The 21,685-nt window shown below is 52.0% G+C and overlaps 1 protein-coding gene across 1 annotated transcript in view; it reads right to left on the bottom strand.

Moving 5' to 3' along the window:
* Positions 1-337: 337 nt before the first annotated feature.
* The window catches only part of LOC140389952 (hepatic and glial cell adhesion molecule-like), a 92,708-nt gene continuing 71,360 nt past the window's right edge, over positions 338-21,685 (bottom strand). The window contains exons 3-5 of the mRNA XM_072474642.1: positions 7,933-8,214; positions 3,651-3,758; positions 338-678 (exon numbers count right to left, since the gene is read on the bottom strand). Of these exons, the coding sequence (XP_072330743.1) occupies positions 638-678; positions 3,651-3,758; positions 7,933-8,214 (431 nt within the window). The 3' untranslated portion in view covers positions 338-637. The remainder of the gene's footprint in view (positions 679-3,650; positions 3,759-7,932; positions 8,215-21,685) is intronic.

The raw sequence follows: 21,685 nt of genomic DNA, 5'->3' as shown, positions 1-21,685 counted from the left end.
TGTGTCATCATGGGAATTTGGGGTATAAAACAAGATCTTTAAGTCTTCTAGAGCTATGTTTTGGTTTCTAACGTTTGTCCAAATGCAAGAGCTGTGTAAGCATTTGCCAATAATGGTCTGCATGAAATTGTGGTTTCACAACCAAGGAAATATTGAAAATTAACTTTCAATTAGTATTAAAGTTGATTTAATTTGAACTGTAGAAACCTTAATGCTTGGAGAACCCGAATGGTCCCTTACAGACATTTATTCTGGAATGATAGTCATTGTGATAATATTCCATGTCAGTAATACTATACCACTAATTGTATGAAGTAATAGTAAGTGTTCCACTCTGTGATATTTGCAGAATTATTTCACTCTGCTTTATGAATTGATTTAGTTGTTTTGTCTTCTCGTGACATTTTTCATTGTTCAAAAGACTAAAGACTGCATGATTAGTGAACATTTAACTATACTCGTCAGAAAGCATTTCGCAGATATGTTCATAAGGGACATCATTTGTTTAAAACAACTCTATCGCGTTATTTCAGAATATCGTCAGAATTCCAGAGTGCAACCTCAAGATCAGTGTAAATAGAAATCCAGTACTGGACCAATGCTGGCAGGAAAGACACATCCCGACATGATAACCTCTTCAAGTTTTCTTTTGGTCAGCGATAATTGTTGTTGCTACTCCTTTAATTGATAAACATTTTGAATTAAAAACATACAAGGGCGATTTTGGGCCTGCGGCCATCAGTGAGAGCGGCAACATGGATACAACATCTGGAGAGAATCGGAAAACCTGATTTCTGACTTTTAGCCCCCCCTTGTCGGCGGAGTACTGCGAAACACGCCGCAGGAGCCTTTAATACATTAGCATGTCATTAGCAATCTGGGACTTCCACACTGAATATTCAGCAGGGACCAGCGTGCCATTCTTAACAGATTTATATAAATGTGAATATGGCAGCCTCATCTTCAAGCGGGATTTCGGAGGTGGGCTCTCAGTCAGCCATCACCCTCCGGGGTGTTAAGTGCTCAGGGTACACCAGAGAGGACGCAGGAAACGCTGACAAGTTCAACCCAAGGCCAGGGATGGGGTCGCTTGCAGGCCTTATCTATCCTTCAAGTTGGGGCGACCTTTGTTTTAAAGGGATTTGAAGGCTGGCTGTGGTTCCCATGTCCAAATCGCAGCTGAAGGAGTGTCCTTGCAGAGTGGGAGCTGGAAACTGATTGGGTGGAGGAGAATATAGAGGGACAGCGATTGTGAGGTTCTTGGGTTGTTCCATGAGAGGCCAGGCTGGAAGGGCAGGGTGGAGGACTCAGGAATGGGTAGATCTTTGCCTCATGAGATATGAAGAGTGAGTAGAACCCCATATTCAAGCAGCACTGTGAGGTTAAGCTGCGTGGAGTTTCAAATTCACTTGTTAGGGAAGCTTGACTATCAGGATTTAGATTTACTGTTTGCTCTGACTGATAAAAGGCTCATCAACCCTGCAGTCCTTATGACCTGGGACAATGAGGATGCTCTCTCGGGCTGTTTGTCATGCTAATTGCAAACTTCACTCAAACCAGCTGTGCCTCATCTGCCACAAGAGGCAGTCATTTGCCTGACTTGCTACCTCAAGCTAGTCAATAACTAGTCAATTGTGCCAATGAAATCTGCGGAGCTAAACATCAGCGCCACTGATTGGAGTCAAGTTCTTCAACCCATTTAATCACATTTCGATTTGTTGTTTTAAGTTTCATTTGCTCTTCTTTGGTTTATGGCAGTCCCTTTAAGGGGCTGCACCTTTTACTTTGTCCTTTAGTTTGTTTAATTCAGTTTACTTGTTTTTCATCAATATAGTTGGAACCAAGTTCTTCACCTTTGGGGGTGTTAGCCCCAAGCATTGAACTCCAATGCTCATAAAAGCATTAACATCACACAGATAACATTGATGTGTACCCCAATGCAAGGAGTGGTGGTGATGCCCATCATCACTCACCCCGTTGAAGGTCATGGCGTGGGTTGTCTTTGAGGTCCCCAGTGAGGATGCAGATGCTAGTCACACATGCATCCATGCAACTGCCAGCGTTGGGGAGGGGGGGAAACGGTCGGGGGTAAGGTGCCACTGGGACTCTCGTGGGTCCATGCACCTCATCCTGGTGGAATTCATAGATCAACTGGGGAAGTGTCTACAGTGTTAAAGGGTAGGGTATGAGGCTTAGTGGAAAGACACTCACTAAGAGGGAAGCGAATGGGTGGGAGTCCCAGAGGCATGGGGGTCAGGACTCTGTCAGGAATCCTCAGCGCTCTCTTTGGTGTTCTCTTCTTGTCAGTGCATGATCCTGGAGAATCATGGAGGTAGTTGAGTTGGCTTTTCTACTAATAGTGATCAAGCAGCAGCAGAGACATACTGCTACACTTTGCCAGGACCAGTGCCCTGCAGAGGAGAGGGAGACTGGGCCTACAGTTGTTCGTGAGCCACGTAGAACACATTCCCGGCAAAGGGCCTTCCGATGCCGGACATCCTATCTGCAGCTGTTGGAGCCTCAGTACTGGAGAAGTCTGCATCTGTCCTAGGGGACCGAAGGTACAGGACCCAAGGCCGGAAATGAACCCGAGTCCTGGATGCTGTGAGGAATTATTGTTAACCACTGCCAACCCCCGGACCTCCCCCCAACTCATCTATAAGGCGGTCATCGAGGCCCCCACAGTCCAGGCACTCCCGGGCCCGATCCCGATGCGGGCAAAGTGACAGCCTCGCAGTGCCACCTGGACAGCTTGGCAGTGCCAGGGTGCCACCCTGCGTGGAGTCTGACCACCTGGGGCCTCAAATCACCCCCCCCCCAAACGTATTGTTCTGTCTGGTTCCTGTTTGTGGGGTCCAGTACTGAACGGCGCTGAGCTGGGATCTCCTCAGCAAGGCCGATAGATACCGGGTGGCTGTTAGATCCAGAGGAAGCATGGCTAAGTGGGTTCTTAAACTGGGAGATACTGGGTCCAGCCCATTGCGAGGAAGGCCTCTCCCAGGATCTACCGGCCACGTCATGCCCTGGTTCCGGTAGATCGCGCTCTATGATTCTATTCTACGCTAGGTTCTAGGGAGGTATTTGTATGGTGCTCCCGACTGATTGCAGAGGTTAAGTTGTCACAGGGCACGAGAATCAGCGGGAGGCGCGATTCACGTGGAATTTTTTTTTGTTAAAGTGGCTCAATATTCGGTGAGATTACCCACTGCTAGTGTTGGAGGGGGGCAGGTGGCACAGTGGATGCAGATTCAATTCTGCCATTGGGTGACTGTCTGTGTGGAGCTTGCACGTTCTCCCCGTGTTTGCGTGGGTTTCCTCCCACAGTCCAAAGATGTGCAAGTTAGGTGAACTGGCCATGCTAAATTGCCCATAGGTTAGGTGGGGTTATGGGGATAGGGGCGGGGGATTGGGCCTAAGTAGGGTACCCCATCAGAGCAAGGGCCAGTGCAGATTCGATGGGCCAAATGGCCTCCTTCTGCACTGTAGAAATTGTATGATTCTCATTTATTTTCCCTCCGGAACCAACACTTTGCCAAGTTCTGGTAAGATTACGCCCACAGTGCATCTATAAAATGTGCAATACAATGAAGATCATCGGATAGCAACTTTGAACTTTTCTGATTTATACCAATTTGAAAAGTGGCACTTACTGCTTGATCTGGAGGAAGTAGGCCAGAGGAGGTACACAATGATTGTCATCAGAACTGCCACACCTACCATCACCAAAGGGACGAGCACCATCAAATGGTTTATTTTACCTAAAACAGATGGATAGTATTTATGAAACAGGAGATGACCGCTCCAGCTCCCAGACAGAACTACTTACTTATTCCTTTTCCCATAATATAAATGTTTATTTTTCCAACATTCATTCACTGCTCATTTAAAATCTATTCTGGATTCAGTTTCTACAAGAGATTGTAGTGAGGCATTCCATATCCAAAACAACTTACAGAATACAAAAAATTTCCTACTCTATCCATTAAATCTATCAATGATAAATTTATGCCCTAATTGATGAGTGGAAATAGTTCTTCCAGATTTATCAAAACACGTCATGATTTTGAACTTTACTGTCAAATCGTCTTTCCTTTACTTCTTCGGAAAACAACCCCATGTTCTCTTGTCCGCTTTCATAATTAAAAGTTCTTCTCCTTGACATAAGCTTTTATTATCACTGCTTCAATATCTCTGTGTATTAGACATATTTCTGAAAGTCAGAGGTGCAGGCCGGGATTCTCCGTTTCAGAAACTAAGTAACGCGCCAGGAGTGAATGGCAATTCCATGGTCCCAATGGCAGTGCTGGTTATGGAGCATTTCAGGACATGCCAATGGGTCAGTACTCGTGCCATGTGGAACTGGAGATGCCAACTGACGTCGGTGTTAGATTTGCTGCGGTCGGGATTGACACTGGAGAGCCTGTCGAGCTGGAGCTGTGCATAGTACTCCTCTCCCCACACATTCTCATTCCAGCCAAGAAGATGGCACCCGGAGAGCAGCCCTCAGATTTGCAGATGCAGAGCTGAAGATATTGCTGGATGCCGTGCAGGAAAGGCAGGACACCCTGTTCCCCAGGGTGGGAAGGAGGCCACCACCCGCCGATGTCAACCGGGCCTGGGCACAGGTGGCAGAGGCTGTGAGTGTTGAGGGACCCACCGCAAGGATTGGGCAGCAGTGCTGGGAAAAGCTGTACGACCTCCTCAGGGCGGCACAGAATCATCACCTTCGTGCCCTTTGCAGTGCACCCCCCCCCCCCCCCCCGCACACAGTAGGCAGCCGCACCCCACCCTGCACCACATGCCAAAACCCATAATGCCCACCATGGCTGCGCGCCCTGCACAGACAGGCCATCAGCCATGGACCCCCTTGCGGTGCCCACTTCCAAGTATCTCACGCTGTGCATTATCTGTCCTCCCTAAGAGAAAACAGCCCACAACCGCTGGGAGGAGAAGACCGAAGGGCTCCTCACTGTCACGGAGCAGAGGATGTTGGACCTGGTTGGCGGGGTGGGAGTTTGGGCAGTCGCAGATGTCGGAATGGGACAACAAAATGAGCCCCCAATGCGCTGCGCCGTCCCCATGGCACATGGGTCACCACCGCTCCCGCCGCATGTTTCCTACATTCTAACCACTTGCCTTGTATTGTGCCTTGCAGGATCACCACCAGATGATGAGGAACCGGACGTTGTCCCCCACCCCCAGCCAGAACCCCACCATTCACCGGGTGATGAAGAGGAACTGTCTAGGGTGCCATGCCCACCCGCTGCAATCTCGCGACACCCCATTGCACATGTCTGGAGACGACACTGACTTCTCGTCACTGCTGTCACCAGCACCCTCCACCATCAAAGAGACACTTACCTCGGTTGGGTACTTACGTAGAGGGAATCAGACGTTGTGGAGCACCAGACCCCATCGCGGAGCAGCTCGTCATCCTCCACCCCATGGACCAGATCCGCTGATGCTGCCGACCCATGGCCATCACCTTGTGGTGCAGTTGGTGGGATGCTCGCAAGGGGAAGTGGAGATGCAGGTGGATGGTATGTAGGGGGTGCGATTGAGCTGCTGGTGGCCGGGTGCTGTAGTTGACGCATCTGGAGGCGATCAAGCAGTGCCGTGAACGGTGGCCTTGGCACACACAGCATACTACCTCCTGTGCCTGGCCGGGGCCCATGGCCTATCCATCCCGGCCCTCCTCTTCAGATGAGGCATGCCATTCCTCCACCATGTCACCTCTCTGCAGTGCGATGTTGTGGAGGATGCTGCAGGCCACCACGATGCAGGAGACACTTCTAGGACTGTACTTGAGGACCCCTCCTGAGGGGTCCAGGCACCTGAAATGTGCCTTCAGCACGTCGATGCACTGCTCGATGATGGTCCTGGTCACTGCCCCTGCACTCTCCATCGTCACCGGCTGGCTCCTGCTCCTCTGGGACAGGCATTATAGCTGTTCTCTGCATCGTACCTAGGCCTCCAGATAGCCACGACTGCAACGGATAACAGTTGGTTCACAGCACCAGGGACCCGGGTTCGATTCCCGGCTTGGGTCACTGTCCGTGCGGAGTCTGCACGTTCTCCCCGTGGCAGCATGTGTTTCCTCCGGGTGTTCCGGTTTCTTCCCACGGTCCAAAGATGTGATTAGGTGGCTTGGCCATGCTAAATTGTCCTTAGTGTCAGAAAAAAAGGTTAGTTGAGGTTGCTGGGTTACGGGGATAGGGTGAAGCTGTGGGCCTAGCTAGGGTGCTCTTTCCAAGGGCTGGTGCAGACACATTGGGCTGAATGGCCACGTTCTGCACTGTAAATTCTATTCTGTGACAACCCCTGTCACCCAGGAATCAGCCTCTCCCCCGGGGGAGCTCCTTGAAAGTGTTGGGTACTCCAGAGCGGTCCAGGCACCTGACCCGTGCCTTCAGTGCATCGCTGACCTGCTCAATGACGCCCCTGGTCGCTGCATGGGCATAAATATAGCTGTTCTCCACATCATTCCTAGGCCTCCAGATAGCTACAGCCTCAGCGGATAACCCGTCACCCAGGAGCCAGTCCCACAGCCGGGGGAGCGCCTCAAAGGTGTTGGGCACCATCAAATGTGCCAGGACAAAGGCACGCATAATGCCTGGATAGCGGGCACTGACTTGCAGCCAGTGGTCACATACCAGCTGCCCATTGAGGAAACTGAACCCTCCAGATTGATGAAGGGCACCCCTCCATGTGCTGGTGTCCGTAGGGGGACATGCGTCCCATTGATCACCTCCTGGATCTGGGGCATGCCGCGATTGCGGCAAATCCTGGGAAACCTGGTGGCCCCGATTCACGCCGAAGGCAATGTATTGTAGGCCCAGACATTCAGGGCAACCGTTAATGCACCTGTGCGCAGAGGTCTGGGAGATTCCAGACAGGTCTCCATTTGACACCTGGAAGGACCCCATGACATAAATATTCAGTTCGATCATCACCTTGACGGCAACCAGGAACAGGTGTCTTCCCCCACATCCTCGTGGTTCCACATGTGCCATGATCTGGCTCTTGTATTGCAAGTCCCTCTGCTCAGTCGCAGTGACGGCAACATGCCTGGTCCGGCAGGTCCTCGTACGGCAGGCGCTGCCGGTATACATGAGGTCTGATGCGGCGCCTCCTTGCCACCTCCTCCTCGGCCTGCTGGGCAACTGACTCTCCATCGTCACCGGCTGGTTCCTGCTCCTCTGGGACAGGCTCCTGCTCTTCAGGGTCCTTCCCGAGCAGTTCCTGCTCATGCAGCCTCATTGCATCCATCAGGGCTGCGGCAGCCAGGCAGATGCTAACCACATCCGGCTGTACATCGAAATCCATTTTCTGCAGGAGGTAAAGAGCAGATTTGATAGCATGGTGCATACTCCCATGCCCAACCAGGTTGCAGGGTGACCCTGGCCTGCACTGCTGCCCCTGCTCCCGCACGTTCCTCCTCCCCTGTCCCGATCCGAGCCGTACCGCTGGCTGCCCCCACCAGACAATCTTCCCTCCACGCCGTGCCCCTGGCCCAGCCGATGTCTGTCATTGGGGGGGCCTCCTGTGTCACCACCGATCCCAGCCAGCATCACACCTTGCAGCTCCTGTCCCACGTCTTCCTGTGGGATCTACCCTTTGCGCCCTCCTGGGCATCCGTACAATCACGACGTCCGATTTTCTGCTCGACCACGATCCCACATCACTGGACGGAGAATCCCGCCGTAATCTAGATGCACTGGAGTGTTATTATGTTTAAAGTGCTTTAGAAATGCAGGTTATTGTTGTTGTACCCCCCATCTAGACGTTGGCAGGTTTTTGTATTAGTCATGGATATAGAGGATTATTTGCGTCAGAACAGCATCACTGCCTATTCTCAGCTGAATTCCTGTGCAGGAAAACTACACATAAAGTGTTCATGTTATAGTAGAAATATTTTCCCCAGTTTCTCACCATTGGGATTGGCCCCGTTATAAAGGCTGACAGTCACAGGGTTGCTGGTTGCATTACTGACTGGGTTTTCTGCGAGGCATCTGTACACATGTTGCTCCTCTTCAGTAACACAGTCTATCACAAGCAGCGTCCCATCATATGCCTCATTGAGAACTCCAGACAAGGATAACATTTCCCAGTGAATCATGGCATTTGTTCCACTGAAGACAGAGCATTTCAAAGTGATATTTGTTGAACTTGTGCAGTTACCAAGAATCGCTGTCTCAGGTTGGGAAACAGGTTCTGAAATAAACAGATAATAATTAATCTACACAACATATTCATTGCACTTTAGAGTAATTTCATTTTAGACAGAGGTACATCTGAGTGATGTAATAAACCAGAACACAGATGCAGTATTTACATTCTGTTCTGTATTTTAAGCAGACTAACATTTGTGGTGAACGTATTATGTCAACCATTCACCACTGTATTGCATTGTACTATGCTGTTGTCCTTGTGGGCTCCACCTATGGACCATTGTATTGTAATACACCACTTGTATCATGTTGGTGCCCTTGTGGGCTCTGCCCCTGGCTCCACCCCCTTGAGGGGAGGTATATCGAGCCGCTGCCCTGTAGGCGGCTCTCAGTGCAGAGCAGTCGCAGGCAGGCACTGTTCTAGTTGATTAAAGCCACTGTTCCCTTCAACTCTCTGTCTCGTGGGAATTGATGGTCGCATCAATTTAATCAACTACAACATCGCCATGGAAGCAGCCCTCAGACCTGACCGACTGGAACTCGACCCACAGGCCGCGGAAGCCAAAGGGATTTTTTCGCACTGGCTCCGATGTTTCGAGGCCTACCTCGCCGCCTCCTCCTCGCCCTCCGTCACCGACGAACAGAAGCTGAGCCTCCTCCACGCCCGGGTGAGCCATCGAATCTCCATGCAAATCGAGGAAGCGACCACATACGCAGACGCGGTCGCGACCCTGAAGCGGCAATACGTGAGGCCGGTGAACAAAGTGTTTGCGCGACATCTCCTCACCACTTGCCGCCAACGCCCCGGGTAATTGCTGGAGGAGTACCTACACGACCTGAAAGTCCTCACGCGGAGCTGCAACAACAAGGCCGTCACGGCCTCACAACACATGGAACTCGCCATCCGGGATGCCTATGTGGCTGGTGTCCGGTCCAACTCCGTCAGACAGCGCCTGCTCGAGAAGGGCGCCCTCGACCTAGAAGAGATGGTAAAACTAGCCACCTCCCTAGAAGTAGCGTTTCAGAGCCTCAACGCTTTCCCCTCCGACCACGCAACCCCCTCGTGGACACCCGACCAGAGAGTACCCCAGGCCTGTGCCATGCGGCTGCCCGCCCAACCCGGGGGGCTGCCCTGCTACTTTTGCGACCAGATCCAGCACCCCAGGCAGCGTTGTCCGGCTCGGAACGCGAACTGTAGCAACTGCGGCAAGAAAGGACACTTTGCCAAAGTTTGCCTGGCCAGGTCCAAGTTCACCAAATCACAGGCCCGACTCTCGGACTCACAGGCCCGCAGACCCCGCAGCGTGGCTGCGTGCCTGCCAGCTCCACCCCCTTCGGACGCGTCACCCGCCTCGTGTTGTCCGTGGGGGCAGCCGTCTTCGACTCTACACAACACATGAGACTCACGGGGGCTGCCATCTCCCACGCGGCCCGCCATGTGCGACTCATGGGGGCCGTCATCTTGGCCGCCATCTTTTTTTTAAAAAATAATTTTTATTAAAGGTTTTCATAAAATATCAATAACAAAATGAGAAAGAAAAAAGAACCCAACAGGGTTAAGTACAAAACACAATCTAAAAAAGCAACCCCCCAAACCCCTCCCCCCCGCCCCGTGCCTAAATAATAAATTAACATTAACACCCCGACTTAAGACAACAGGTGTATACACCCTCTCAGACCCTTCCAGTGTAAATAACATAAACAAAAGTAAAGTAAACCGCCCCCCCCCGCCCCCGAGCTGCTGCTGCCATTGACCAATGTCTATCGTTCTGCCAGGAAGTCTAAGAACGGTTGCCACCGCCTAAAGAACCCTTGTACCGACCCTCTCAAGGCGAATTTCACCCTCTCCAATTTAATGGACCCTGCCATATCGCTGATCCAGGATTCCACACTTGGGGGCCTCGTATCTTTCCACTGAAGGAGAATCCTTCGCCGGGCTACCAGGGACGCAAAGGTCAGAATTCCAGCCTCTTTTGCCTCCTGCGCTCCCGGCTCCTCTGCCATCCCAAATATTGGGAGCCCCCAGCCCGGTTTGACCCTGGATCCTACCACCCTCGACACCGTCCTTGCTACGCCCTTCCAAAATTCCTCCAGCGCTGGGCATGCCCAGAACATATGGGTGTGATTTGCTGGGTTCCCTGAGCACCTAACACACCTGTCCTTACCCCCAAAGAACCTGCTCATCCTTGTCCCGGTCATGTGTGCCCTGTGCAGCACCTTAAACTGTATGAGGCTGAGACTCGCGCACGAAGAGGAAGAGTTCACCCTCCCTAGGGCATCTGCCCACGTCCCCTCTTCGATCTCCTCTCCCAACTCCTCCTCCCACTTACCTTTCAACTCCACCACCGAGGCCTCCTCCTCCTCCTGCATCACCTGGTAAGTTTCCGAGATCTTCCCCACTCCCACCCACCCCCTCCGCGAGCACCCTGTCCTGTACTGTGTGTGGCAGTAGCCGTGGGAATTCCACTACCTGCCGTCTGGCAAATGCCCTTACCTGTAAGTACCTGAAGGTGTTCCCCGGGGGGAGCCCATACTTCTCCTCCAGCTCACCCAAGCTCGCGAACTTCCCGTCCACAAACAGGTCCCCCAACTTTCGTATCCCTGCCCTGTGCCACCCTGAAAACCCTCCACCTGTTCTTCCTGGGACGAACCGGTGGTTCCCCCGTAATGGGGTCCACGCCGAAGCCCTAACTTCCCCCCTATGCCACCTCCACTGCCCCCAAATTTTGAGGGCCACCACCACCACCGGGCTCGTGGTATACCTCCTTGGAGGGAGTGGCAGCGGCGCCGTTGCCAGCGCCCCGAGACTCGTACCCACACAGGACGCCGTCTCCAGCCTCCTCCATGCAGCCCCCTCCCCCTCCATCACCCACTTGCACACCATTGTCGCATTGGCGGCACAGTAGTACCCACAGAGGTTGGGCAGCGCCAGCCCCCCCCTATCTCTACTCCGCTCCAGGAACACCCTTCTCACCCTCGGAGTCCCTCGCGCCCACACAAACCCCATTATACTCCTGTTAACCCGCCTGAAAAAAGCCTTCTGGATAAACACGGGGAGGCACTGGAACAGGAACAAAAACCTTGGGAGCACCGTCATTTTGATTGACTGCACCCTACCCGCCAGGGACAGCGGCAATGCGTCCCACCTCTTGACCTCCTCCTCCATTTGCTCCACCAGCCTTGTAAAGTTAAGCCTATGCAGGGCCCCCCAGCTCCTGGCCACCTGGACCCCCAAATATCTGAAACTCCTCTCCGCCCTTTTTAGTGGGAGCTCGCCAATCCCCCTCTCCTGGTCCCCTAGCTGAACTACGAACAGCTCGCTCTTCCCCATATTGAGCTTGAACCCCGAAAAGTCCCTGAATTCCCTAAGGATCCTCATTACCTCTGGCATTCCTCCCACCGGGACCGCATCTTGGCCGCCATCTTGATCGACTCCCGACATTTGCGACCGATGGGGGCCGCCATCTTCAACGCGCCCGACACTTGCGACTGACGGGGGCAGCCATCTTGGGACCACCCCACCACCTCTGACCACGCTGACTACCCGCAATTCGGTGCGGTCACCCTCGACCAGTCACGCCCAAAGCACCTCAGGAACTCCATGATGACCGTCCAGGTCAATGGGCACGAAACGCCCTGCCTGTTTGACTCCGGCAGCACGGAGAGCTTCGTACACCCATACACGGTTCTCTCCAAATCTCCCCCGCATTTCAAACAATCTCCCTCGCTTCCGGATCGCACTCAGTGCAGGTCCGGGGGTTCACTGTCACGAACCTCGCGATACAGGGCGTCAAATACGCAAACTTTAAACTATACGTACTCCCCGATCTCTGCGCTCCTCTTCTGTTGGGACTGGACTTCCAGTGAAACCTCAGGAGCCTGACCCTAAAGTTCGGCAGGCCCCTACCCCCCCTCACCATTTGTAGCCTCGCGACCCTGAAGATCAACCCTCCCCCGCTATTCGCGAATCTCACCGCCGACTGTAAACCCGTTGCCACCAGGAGCAGGCAGTACAGTATCCAGGACAGGACTTTTATCAAGTCCGAGGTCCAGCGGCTCTTGTGGGAGGGGATCATCGAGGCCAGTAACAGCCCCTGGAGAGCCCAGCTGGTGGTCGTCAGGACCGGGGAAAAGAACCGGATAGTTGTAGATTACAGCCAAACCATAAACCGGTATACGCACTTCGATGCGTACCCCCTCCCCCGGATAGCGGACATGGTGAATCAGATTGCACACGACCGGGTGTTCTCCACGGTAGATCTGAAGTCCACATACCACCAGCTCCCAATCCGCCCGGAGGACCGCCACTACACGGCCTTTGAGGCAGACGGCCGCCTCTTCCTCCGGGTCCCCTTCGGCGTCACCAACGGGGTCGCGGTCTTCCAAAGAACGATGGACCAAATGGTGGACCAGTACCGGCTGCGGGCCACGTTTACGTACTTGGACAACGTCACCATCTGCGGCCACGACCAGCAGGACCACGATGCCAATCTTCAGAAGTTTCTCCAAACCGCCCAAGCCCTCAACCTCACTTATAACAAGGAGAAATGAGTTTTCCGCTTTACCAGACTAGCCATCCTCGGCTATGTCGTGGAAAACGGAGTCCTAGGGCCCGACCCCGACCGTATGCGCCCCCTCCTGCAACTCCCCCTTCCCCACTGCTCCAAGGCCCTGAAAAGATGCCTCGGGTTCTTTTCCTATTATGCCCAGTGGGTCGCCAACTATGCGGACAAAGCCCGCCCACTGATCAAAGCTACCATCTTCCCGCTGGCGGCTGAGGCTCGCCAGGCCTTCAGCCGCACCAAGGCAGATATTGCCAAAGCCGCGATGCGCGCGGTGGACGAGTCCGTCCCCTTCCAAGTGGAGAGCGACGCATCGGAGGTCGCCCTCACCGCCACCCTTAACCAGGCAGGCTCGTAACCTTTTCCTCCCGTACCCTCAACGCCTCCTCAGTCAAAAAAGAAGCTCAAGCCATCATGGAAGCTGTACGACACTGGAGGCACTACCTCGCTGGAGGAGATTTACCCTCGTCACCGACAAACGGTCTGTAGCCTTCACGTTTGACAAGACACAGCGGCGCAAGATTAAGAACGATAAAATCTTGAGGTGGGGGATCGAACTCTCCACCTATAATTACGATATAGTGTATCGTCGTGGGAAGCTTAATGAGCCCCCAGATGCCCTGTCCCGCGCCAGCGTGCAAGTTGACCGACTCCGGGCCATCCACAATGAACTCTACCACCCGGGGCTCACCCGGCTTCTCCATTACATCAAAGCCCGCAACCTGCCCTACTCCACCGAGGAGGTCAGGGCCATGACCAGGGACTGCCAAATCTGTGCGGAGTGTAAGCCGCACTTCTATCGACCGGATAAGGCCCACCTGGTGAAGGCATCCCGGCCCTTCGAGCGCCTCAGTATCGACTTCAAAGGGCCCCTCCCCTCTACCAACCGCAGCACGTATTTCCTCAACGTCGTTGACGAGTACTCTCGCTTCCCCTTTGCAATCCCTTCCCCCAGCATGACCGCGGCCACCGTCATGAAGGCCCTACATAGTATCTTCACCTTGTTCGGTTTCCCCACTTACGTCCACAGTGACTGGGGCTCCTCCTTTATGAGCGACGAACTGCATCAGTACCTGCTCGGTCAGGGCATCGTTTCGAGCAGGACTACCAGTTACAACCCCCGGGGAAACGGACAGGTGGAGAGGGAGAATGCAACGGTATGGAAAACCGTCCTCCTGGCCCTGCGTTCTAGGAATCTCCCAGTTTCTCACTGGCAGGAGGTCCTCCCCGATGAGCTCCACTCCATTAGGTCACTTCTTTGCACAGCCACGAACGAGACCCCTCATGACCGCCTATTTGTTTTCCCGAGGAAATCCACCTCCGGGGTCCCGCTTCCAGCCTGGCTGACGACACCGGGGCCCGTCCTCCTCCAGAAACATGTGAGGAGCCATAAGTCTGACCCCCTGGTCGAGAGGGTCCAGCTCCTTCACGTCAATCCCCAGTATGCATATGTGATGCACCCCGACAGCCGACAAGATACGGTCTCCCTCTGGGACCTGTCACCCGCATCACCTGATCCCCTACGACCATCACGTAAACCCCCAACCTGCACCGAACAGTGCCCCCGCCCCTACATGGCCTCCACACCCTATACCCTCCTATACCCCCTCCCCGTATCGCCGACCTACAGGGATGAAGCTCCAGAAGACACGTTCCTGGAGTCCACACACATGCCCGCATTGACGAGTTCATCACCCATGCCCGCACCAACGAGTTCAACACCCATGCCCACTGTGAAACCAGAGCTCAGGCGATCGCAGCGCACAAGGGGATGGGGGGGGGGGGGGCACTGGAGTGTGGGGTCACTAAATGGACCGGTCCCATCTCCAGCAGGTCCTGTATGGTTAGACTGCGGGCTTGGGAGGGGAGGGGGGAGAGAGGTGCTGAATGGGCTGTGGGGGGGTTGAGGAGGTGGATGAGAGGGTGTGGTCGAGGTGGGTGTGCCCACACATGTCATGGGGATCCGCAACTGAGCTCACCGCCACCGACAGCTGCGTCGGCGACCTCTCTTTCCGTGGGATGCCAACCATGTCCAGTGACCTCTGCTCGGGCACGGTGAGGAGCCTCCAGGTATGGTGGTCCCCCTCCAGTCTTCTCCCGCTCCCCGCAGTTGTGCGTGGCCTTCTCCTGGGGGGAGGGGCAGCAAACACAAACAACGACACTGTTAGAAGCTTTGACGCATGAAGCCCAGGGGTTGCAGCTGGCATGTGGGGCAGGGCGAGGGTTCGGCCGTCCCCCAGGAGTGGGTGGGGGGGTTGTGAGTGTGTGAGGTGTCGGTGCCAGGAGCACAGCGCGACCTCCTCTCCTTGGCCGCCCTGAGGAGGTTGTGCAGTTTCACGTGGCGATAATGCTAACCCATTTAGAGTTGCTGAATCGGTGCACCTGTTTTGCTGTCTCAAAATCGGAGAATCCAGCCCAGTTTATATCATGAGCCCTTTCAGGCCTCAATGAAATGTTGTTATGTTGTTTCTTGCAATCCTCAAAGTTAACAGAAATTACATCAACACTTACCAAAGATCTGCATCCAGAATGTACTTTCATCACGGTTTTTCAGTTCTGTCCCATAGTAGTCAATGTGTATTTCATATTCTCCAGTGTCATCAACCTGGACATCATTCAGCACCACAAAACCTCTGTCAATTCCAACTCGGTGTTTATACAGTGGGTGGACAATGTGCTGCTCCTCCGGATTATTAGATTTCCATGTAAAAATCTTAAAGGCCACAGGAGATTTTGATCTAAATGTAACACCACATTAATCAGTCCCTTGATGCTGGATGGGGAACAGGGCCTGTTCTCCTGCAATGGCGTTGTTGATGGTATCAGTTCTGACGTTCAACGCTTCTCCACACACTGTAAACAAACAGAATACTGGAAAACACAAATAGAAATTGCACACATTAATTTTTAGTCGTTAGTCAAACTGAGTGAGGTTGCAGGGAAAGGTAGGTAAAGGGTTTTTATTTATGCAGTTCAGTTTGAATGGAGATTAGGATAGTTTAACCTTCTGCGACGCACCCAGTTATCTGTCCACAGAGTTAAAGGACTCTTGGTGAGAGTTGGAACGGTTCATTTGTTAACGGTGGCTGAATTTCTCAATGTGCTGGTGAGCTGTGTGATTTGAGCAGTTTCAGCTCCAACAATAATACTGTGGACACTTACCAAATACTTGCATCCTTAAAGTACTTTCATTATATGTTTGTGTCAGTTCCCTCCCAGTGTAAACAATGTGTATTTCATATTCCCAAGTGCCATTAACTTGGACATCACTCAGTACCACACAATCTCTCGATTCCAACTCCCGTGTTGATATGGTGGTTACACAACGTGAAGTTTATCTGGATTATGCGATTTCCATGTTAAAATCTCAATGGTTTGTGGAAATCTTGATGATCTAAATGTTACATTATACTGATCTTCCAAACTTGTTACTGTGTAAGGAATAGGACTTGTCCTCCTTCAGGGGTGTTAGTGATGGTATCAGCTCTGGCGGGTAATACTCCTCCACACACAAAAAACAAATGGTGTGCTGAAAAACACAAGCATAGATCATATACGTCAATTGTTTTTTTGCTGCTAGTCGAAGAATAATAATTTTGTTTTATTCATTCATGGTATGCGGGCATTGCTGACTAGGCTGGCATTTTATCCCCATTCCTAATTGCCCTTGAGAATGTATTAGTTAGCTGCCTTCTTGAACTGGGCTACTGCAGCCCAGGTGATGTAGGTTCACTCACAGTGCTATTAGGGACAGAGTTCCAGGATTTTGATTCAGCAACAGTGATATATTTCCAAGACAGGGTGGTGAGTGGCTTGGATAAGAACTTCTAGGTCGCGTTGTTCGCAAGTGTCTGCTGCACTTGTCCTTCTAGATGGCAAGGTTGTGGGTTTGGAAGGAGCCTTACTCAGTTCCTGCAGTGCATCTTGTAGATCAGTGTTTTTCAAACTCCCCCCCCCCTCCCCCGGAACACTCGCATGTTTGCTTACCTTTCATGCAAAAGGGGAGCCTGCTTGGTCCTCACAATCTCACTCCAGTCAGGTTCACAGGAGGAGAGGGCAATGTGCATATCAGGTGCAGATTTCAGCCAGTTCCTTTGTGCCATCTTCATGTGAATGGAAAATCCAAACCTCGCACATGCAAGTCATTGTGAAGGGCAATAGCAACAAAATGCTTGCTTTACTTAACATTGGATAATTCTGGGAGAGCTCCAGAATGCTGACAGCCTCATGTGCTTTTGCTGCGTTTTTAATGTGCTGCCACAGGTCAGGTACAGCAGCTGAGTCTTTTTGTTTGGAGTCAGCTCTAAGTTAATACTCTGGGCTCTCAATCTCCAAAGGAAGTTTTCACACACCACTTATTTTCAATATGTGAAACCACTCCTCTCATTTGCCAGTACTTCCCTGCATGTAACACACATCGTTATTTGCATTGGTACAATTGACAAAACCATACCTCAAGAAATCATCTTTATGCTGCTTTGTTTCAGAGGTAAATTTCACTTCATAGGCTATTGACCAGAGGCCCTGGAGCTCTGTACAGAGCTAACATCGGCACCGCTCTGCCCTGCCCTCGGCTCTCCTCGGCAGCTCTCTCCAGATTCAGATTGTGAGATCCTGGCATGTAGATACACTGCCTATTTGTGTCTCTGACCATCTGGGAACCGAGGTCCCAGGTTCGATCCCGGCTCTGGGTCACTGTCCGTGTGGGGTTTGCACAGTCTCCCCGTGTTTGCGTGGGTTTCGCTCCCACGACCCAGAGATGTGCTCGGTAGATGGATCGGCCGTGCTAAATTGATCCTTAATTGGAAAAAATGAATTGGGTACTCTAAATTGGCAGCACGGTAGCACAAGTGATTAGCACTGTGGCTTCACAGCGCCAGGGTCCCAGGTTCGATTCCCCGCTGGGTCACTGTCTGTGCGGAGTTTGCACGTTCTCCCCGTGTCCGCGTGGGTTTCCTCCGGGTGCTCCGGTTTCCTCCCACAGTACAAAGACGTGCAGGTTAGGTGGATTGGCCATGCTAAATTACCCGTAGTGTCCATAAGGGTTGGGAGGGGTTATTGGGTTGCGGGGATAAGGTGGAAGTGAGGGATTAATGTGGGTCGGTGCAGACTCGATGGGCCGAATGGCCTCCTTCTGCACTGTATGTTCTATGTAATCTATGTAATCTGTTTCTTGTAACAAAATGATTTATCTTCTCAGTCCACTTGGTGGCAGCTGGAAAATGGAAGAAGCTCTCCTCTGTGAATTGTCGCCAAAACTATGTGCATACAGGGTGCATGATGTGTACGTGCAAGGCGCATGGCCAGACCACTGCTGTCGCTTATGGCAGAAAGACTGCAGTCAGCCTAATTTCCTTCTCATTTAAAAGGTGACAACGCTGCCATTCTCAAATAAAATGTCAGTCACAGCTGTTGGGCACTTCTCTCAGGAGCGCCGCGGGAACGCCATGACCCAGTGCAGCATGTCCAGGAACTGACATGATTGACCTTCAACAACCACAACCATCTTCCTTTGTGCCATGTATGACTCCAACCAATGGAGTGACTTTCCCCTTGTTCCTATTTACTCCAGGGCTCGTTGATGCCACAACCATTCAAATACTACCTTGCTATTAAGGGCAGTCACTCTCACCTCACCTCTGGAGTTCAGCTTTTTTCTTCATGTTTGCACCAATGCTGTAATGTCAGGAGCTGAGTGATCCTGGTGGAACACAAACTAAGAGTCAGGAAGCAGGTTGTTACTAAGTAAGTGCCGCTTGATAGCACTCTTGATGACCACTTCCTCATTTCTTTGCTGATTACTGAAAGTCGAATGATGGAACGGTAATTGGCCAGGTTGGATTTGTCCTGTGTTGTGTGTACAGGACATACATACAAAGAACAAAGAAAATTACAGCACAGGAACAGGCCCTTCGGCCCTCCCAGCCTGCACCGATCCAGATCCTTTATCTAAACCTGTCTTCTACTTTCCAAGGATCTACTTCCCTCTGTTCCCCGCCAGTTCATACATCTGTTTAGATGCATCTTAAAATGATGCTATCGTGCCCGCCTCTACCACCTCCGCTGGCAAAGCGTTCCAGGCACCCACCACCTCTGCGTGAAAAACTTTCCACGCATATCTCCCTTTTTTTTAAAAATAATATTTTATTGAAAATTTTTGGTCAACCAACACAGTACATTGTGCATCCTTTACACAACATTGTAACAATACAGATAATAATGACCTTTTTAAATTTAAACAAAAACAACAACAAATAAATAAATATTAAATAACAAAAAATAAAAACTAGCCCTAATTGGCAACTGCCTTGTCTCAGGCCACCCCCCCCCCCATCCCCCCCCATCCCTCCCCCCTCCCCCCCCCCCCCAAGTCCTGGGCCGCTGCTGCTGCCTTCTTTGTTCTCCCCTATCTATCTTTCCGCAAGATATTCGACGAACGGTTGCCACCGCCTAGTAAACCCTTGAGCCGACCCCCTTAGGACGAACTTAATCCGCTCTAACTTTATGAACCCCGCCATATCATTTATCCAGGTCTCCACCCCCGGGGGCTTGGCTTCTTTCCACATTAGCAATATTCTGCGCCGGGCTACTAGGGACGCAAAGGCCAAAACATCGGCCTCTTTCGCCTCCTGCACTCCCGGCTCTTGTGCAACCCCAAATATAGCCAACCCCCAGCTTGGTTCGACCCGGACTCCTACTACTTTCGAAAGCACCTTTGTCACCCCCATCCAAAACCCCTGTAGTGCCGGGCATGACCAAAACATATGGGTATGATTCGCTGGGCTTCTCGAGCACCTCGCACACCTATCCTCCACCCCAAAAAATTTACTGAGCCGTGTTCCAGTCATATGTGCCCTGTGTAATACCTTAAACTGAATCAGGCTTAGCCTGGCGCACGAGGACGACGAGTTTACCCTGTTTAGGGCATCTGCCCACATCCCCTCCTCAATCTCCTCCCCTAGCTCTTCTTCCCATTTCCCTTTTAGTTCGTCCATCATAGTCTCCCCTTCGTCTCTCATTTCCCTATATATATCCGACACCTTACCGTCCCCCACCCATTTCTTTGAGATGACTCTGTCCTGCGTCTCTTGTGTCGGGAGCTGCGGGAATTCCCTCACCTGTTGCCTCGCAAAAGCCCTCAATTGCATGTACCTGAATGCATTCCCTTGGGGCAACCCATATTTCTCGGTCAGCGCTCCCAGACTCGCAAACTTCCCATCCACAAATAGATCTTTCAATTGCGTTATACCTGCTCTTTGCCACATTCCATATCCCCCATCCATTCCCCCCGGGGCAAACCTATGGTTGTTTCTTATCGGGGACCCCCCCAGTGCTCCGGTCTTTCCCCTATGTCGTCTCCACTGTCCCCAAATCTTCAGTGTAGCTACCACCACCGGACTCGTGGTATAGTTCCTTGGTGAGCACGGCAATGGGGCTGTCACCATAGCCTGCAGGCTGGTCCCCCTACAGGACGCCCTCTCTAATCTCTTCCACGCCGCTCCTTCCTCCTCTCCCATCCACTTACTCACCATTGAAATATTAGCGGCCCAATAATACTCACTTAGGCTCGGTAGTGCCAGCCCCCCCTATCCCTACTACGCTGTAAGAATCCCTTCCTCACTCTCGGAGTCTTCCCGGCCCAAACAAAACCCATGATACTCTTTTCTATCCTTTTGAAAAAAGCCTTCGTGATCACCACCGGGAGACACTGAAACACAAAGAGGAATCTCGGGAGGACCACCATCTTAACCGCCTGCACCCTCCCTGCCATTGACAATGCTACCATATCCCATCTCTTGAAATCTTCCTCCATCTGTTCCACCAACCGCGTCAAATTTAGCCTGTGCAATGTGCCCCAATTCTTAGCTATCTGGATCCCCAGGTAACGAAAGTCTCTTGTTACCTTCCTCAACGGTAGGTCTTCTATTTCTCTACTCTGCTCCCCTGGATGCACCACAAACAGCTCACTCTTCCCCATGTTCAATTTATACCCTGAAAAATCCCCAAACTCCCCAAGTATCCGCATTATTTCTGGCATCCCCTCCGCTGGATCCGCCACATATAGTAGCAGATCATCCGCATATAAAGATACCCGGTGTTCTTCTCCTCCCCTAAGTATTCCCCTCCATCCCTTGGAACCTCTCAGCGCTATCGCCAGGGGCTCAATCGCCAGTGCAAACAGTAATGGGGACAGAGGACATCCCTGCCTTGTCCCTCTATGGAGCCGAAAATATGCCGATCCCCGTCCATTCGTGACCACACTCGCCACTGGGGCCCTATACAACAGCTGCACCCATCTAACATACCCCTCTCCGAACCCAAATCTCGTCAACACCTCCCACAGATAATCCCACTCCACTCTATCAAATGCTTTCTCGGCATCCATCGCCACTACTATCTCCGTTTCACCCTCTGGTGGGGCCATCATCATTACCCCTAACAACCTCCGTATGTTCGTGTTCAGCTGTCTCCCCTTCACAAACCCAGTTTGGTCCTCATGAACCACCCCCGGGACACATTCCTCTATTCTCATTGCCATTACCTTGGCCAAGACCTTGGCATCTACATTGAGGAGGGAGATTGGTCTGTAGGACCCGCATTGTAGCGGATCCTTTTCCTTCTTTAAAAGAAGCGATATCGTTGCTTCTGACATAGTCGGGGGCAGTTGTCCCCTTTCCTTTGCCTCGTTAAAGGTCCTCGTAAGTAGCGGGGCGAGCAAGTCCAAATATTTTCTGTAAAATTCAACTGGGAATCCGTCCGGTCCCGGGGCCTTTCCCGTCTGCATGTTCCTAATTCCTTTCACCACTTCTTCTACCGTGATCTGTGCTCCCAATCCCATCCTTTCCTGCTCTTCCACCTTGGGAATTTCCAGCCGATCCAAAAACTCCATCATTCTCTCCCTCCCATCCGGGGGTTGAGCTTCATACAATTTTTTATAAAATGTCTTAAACA

This window comes from Scyliorhinus torazame, chromosome 14 (genome assembly GCF_047496885.1).
Source record: "Scyliorhinus torazame isolate Kashiwa2021f chromosome 14, sScyTor2.1, whole genome shotgun sequence".
In the NCBI taxonomy this organism is placed as follows: Eukaryota; Metazoa; Chordata; class Chondrichthyes; order Carcharhiniformes; family Scyliorhinidae; genus Scyliorhinus; species Scyliorhinus torazame.
Note: the sequence above shows the minus strand (reverse complement) of the source record. Positions and strands in the feature narration are given on the sequence as shown.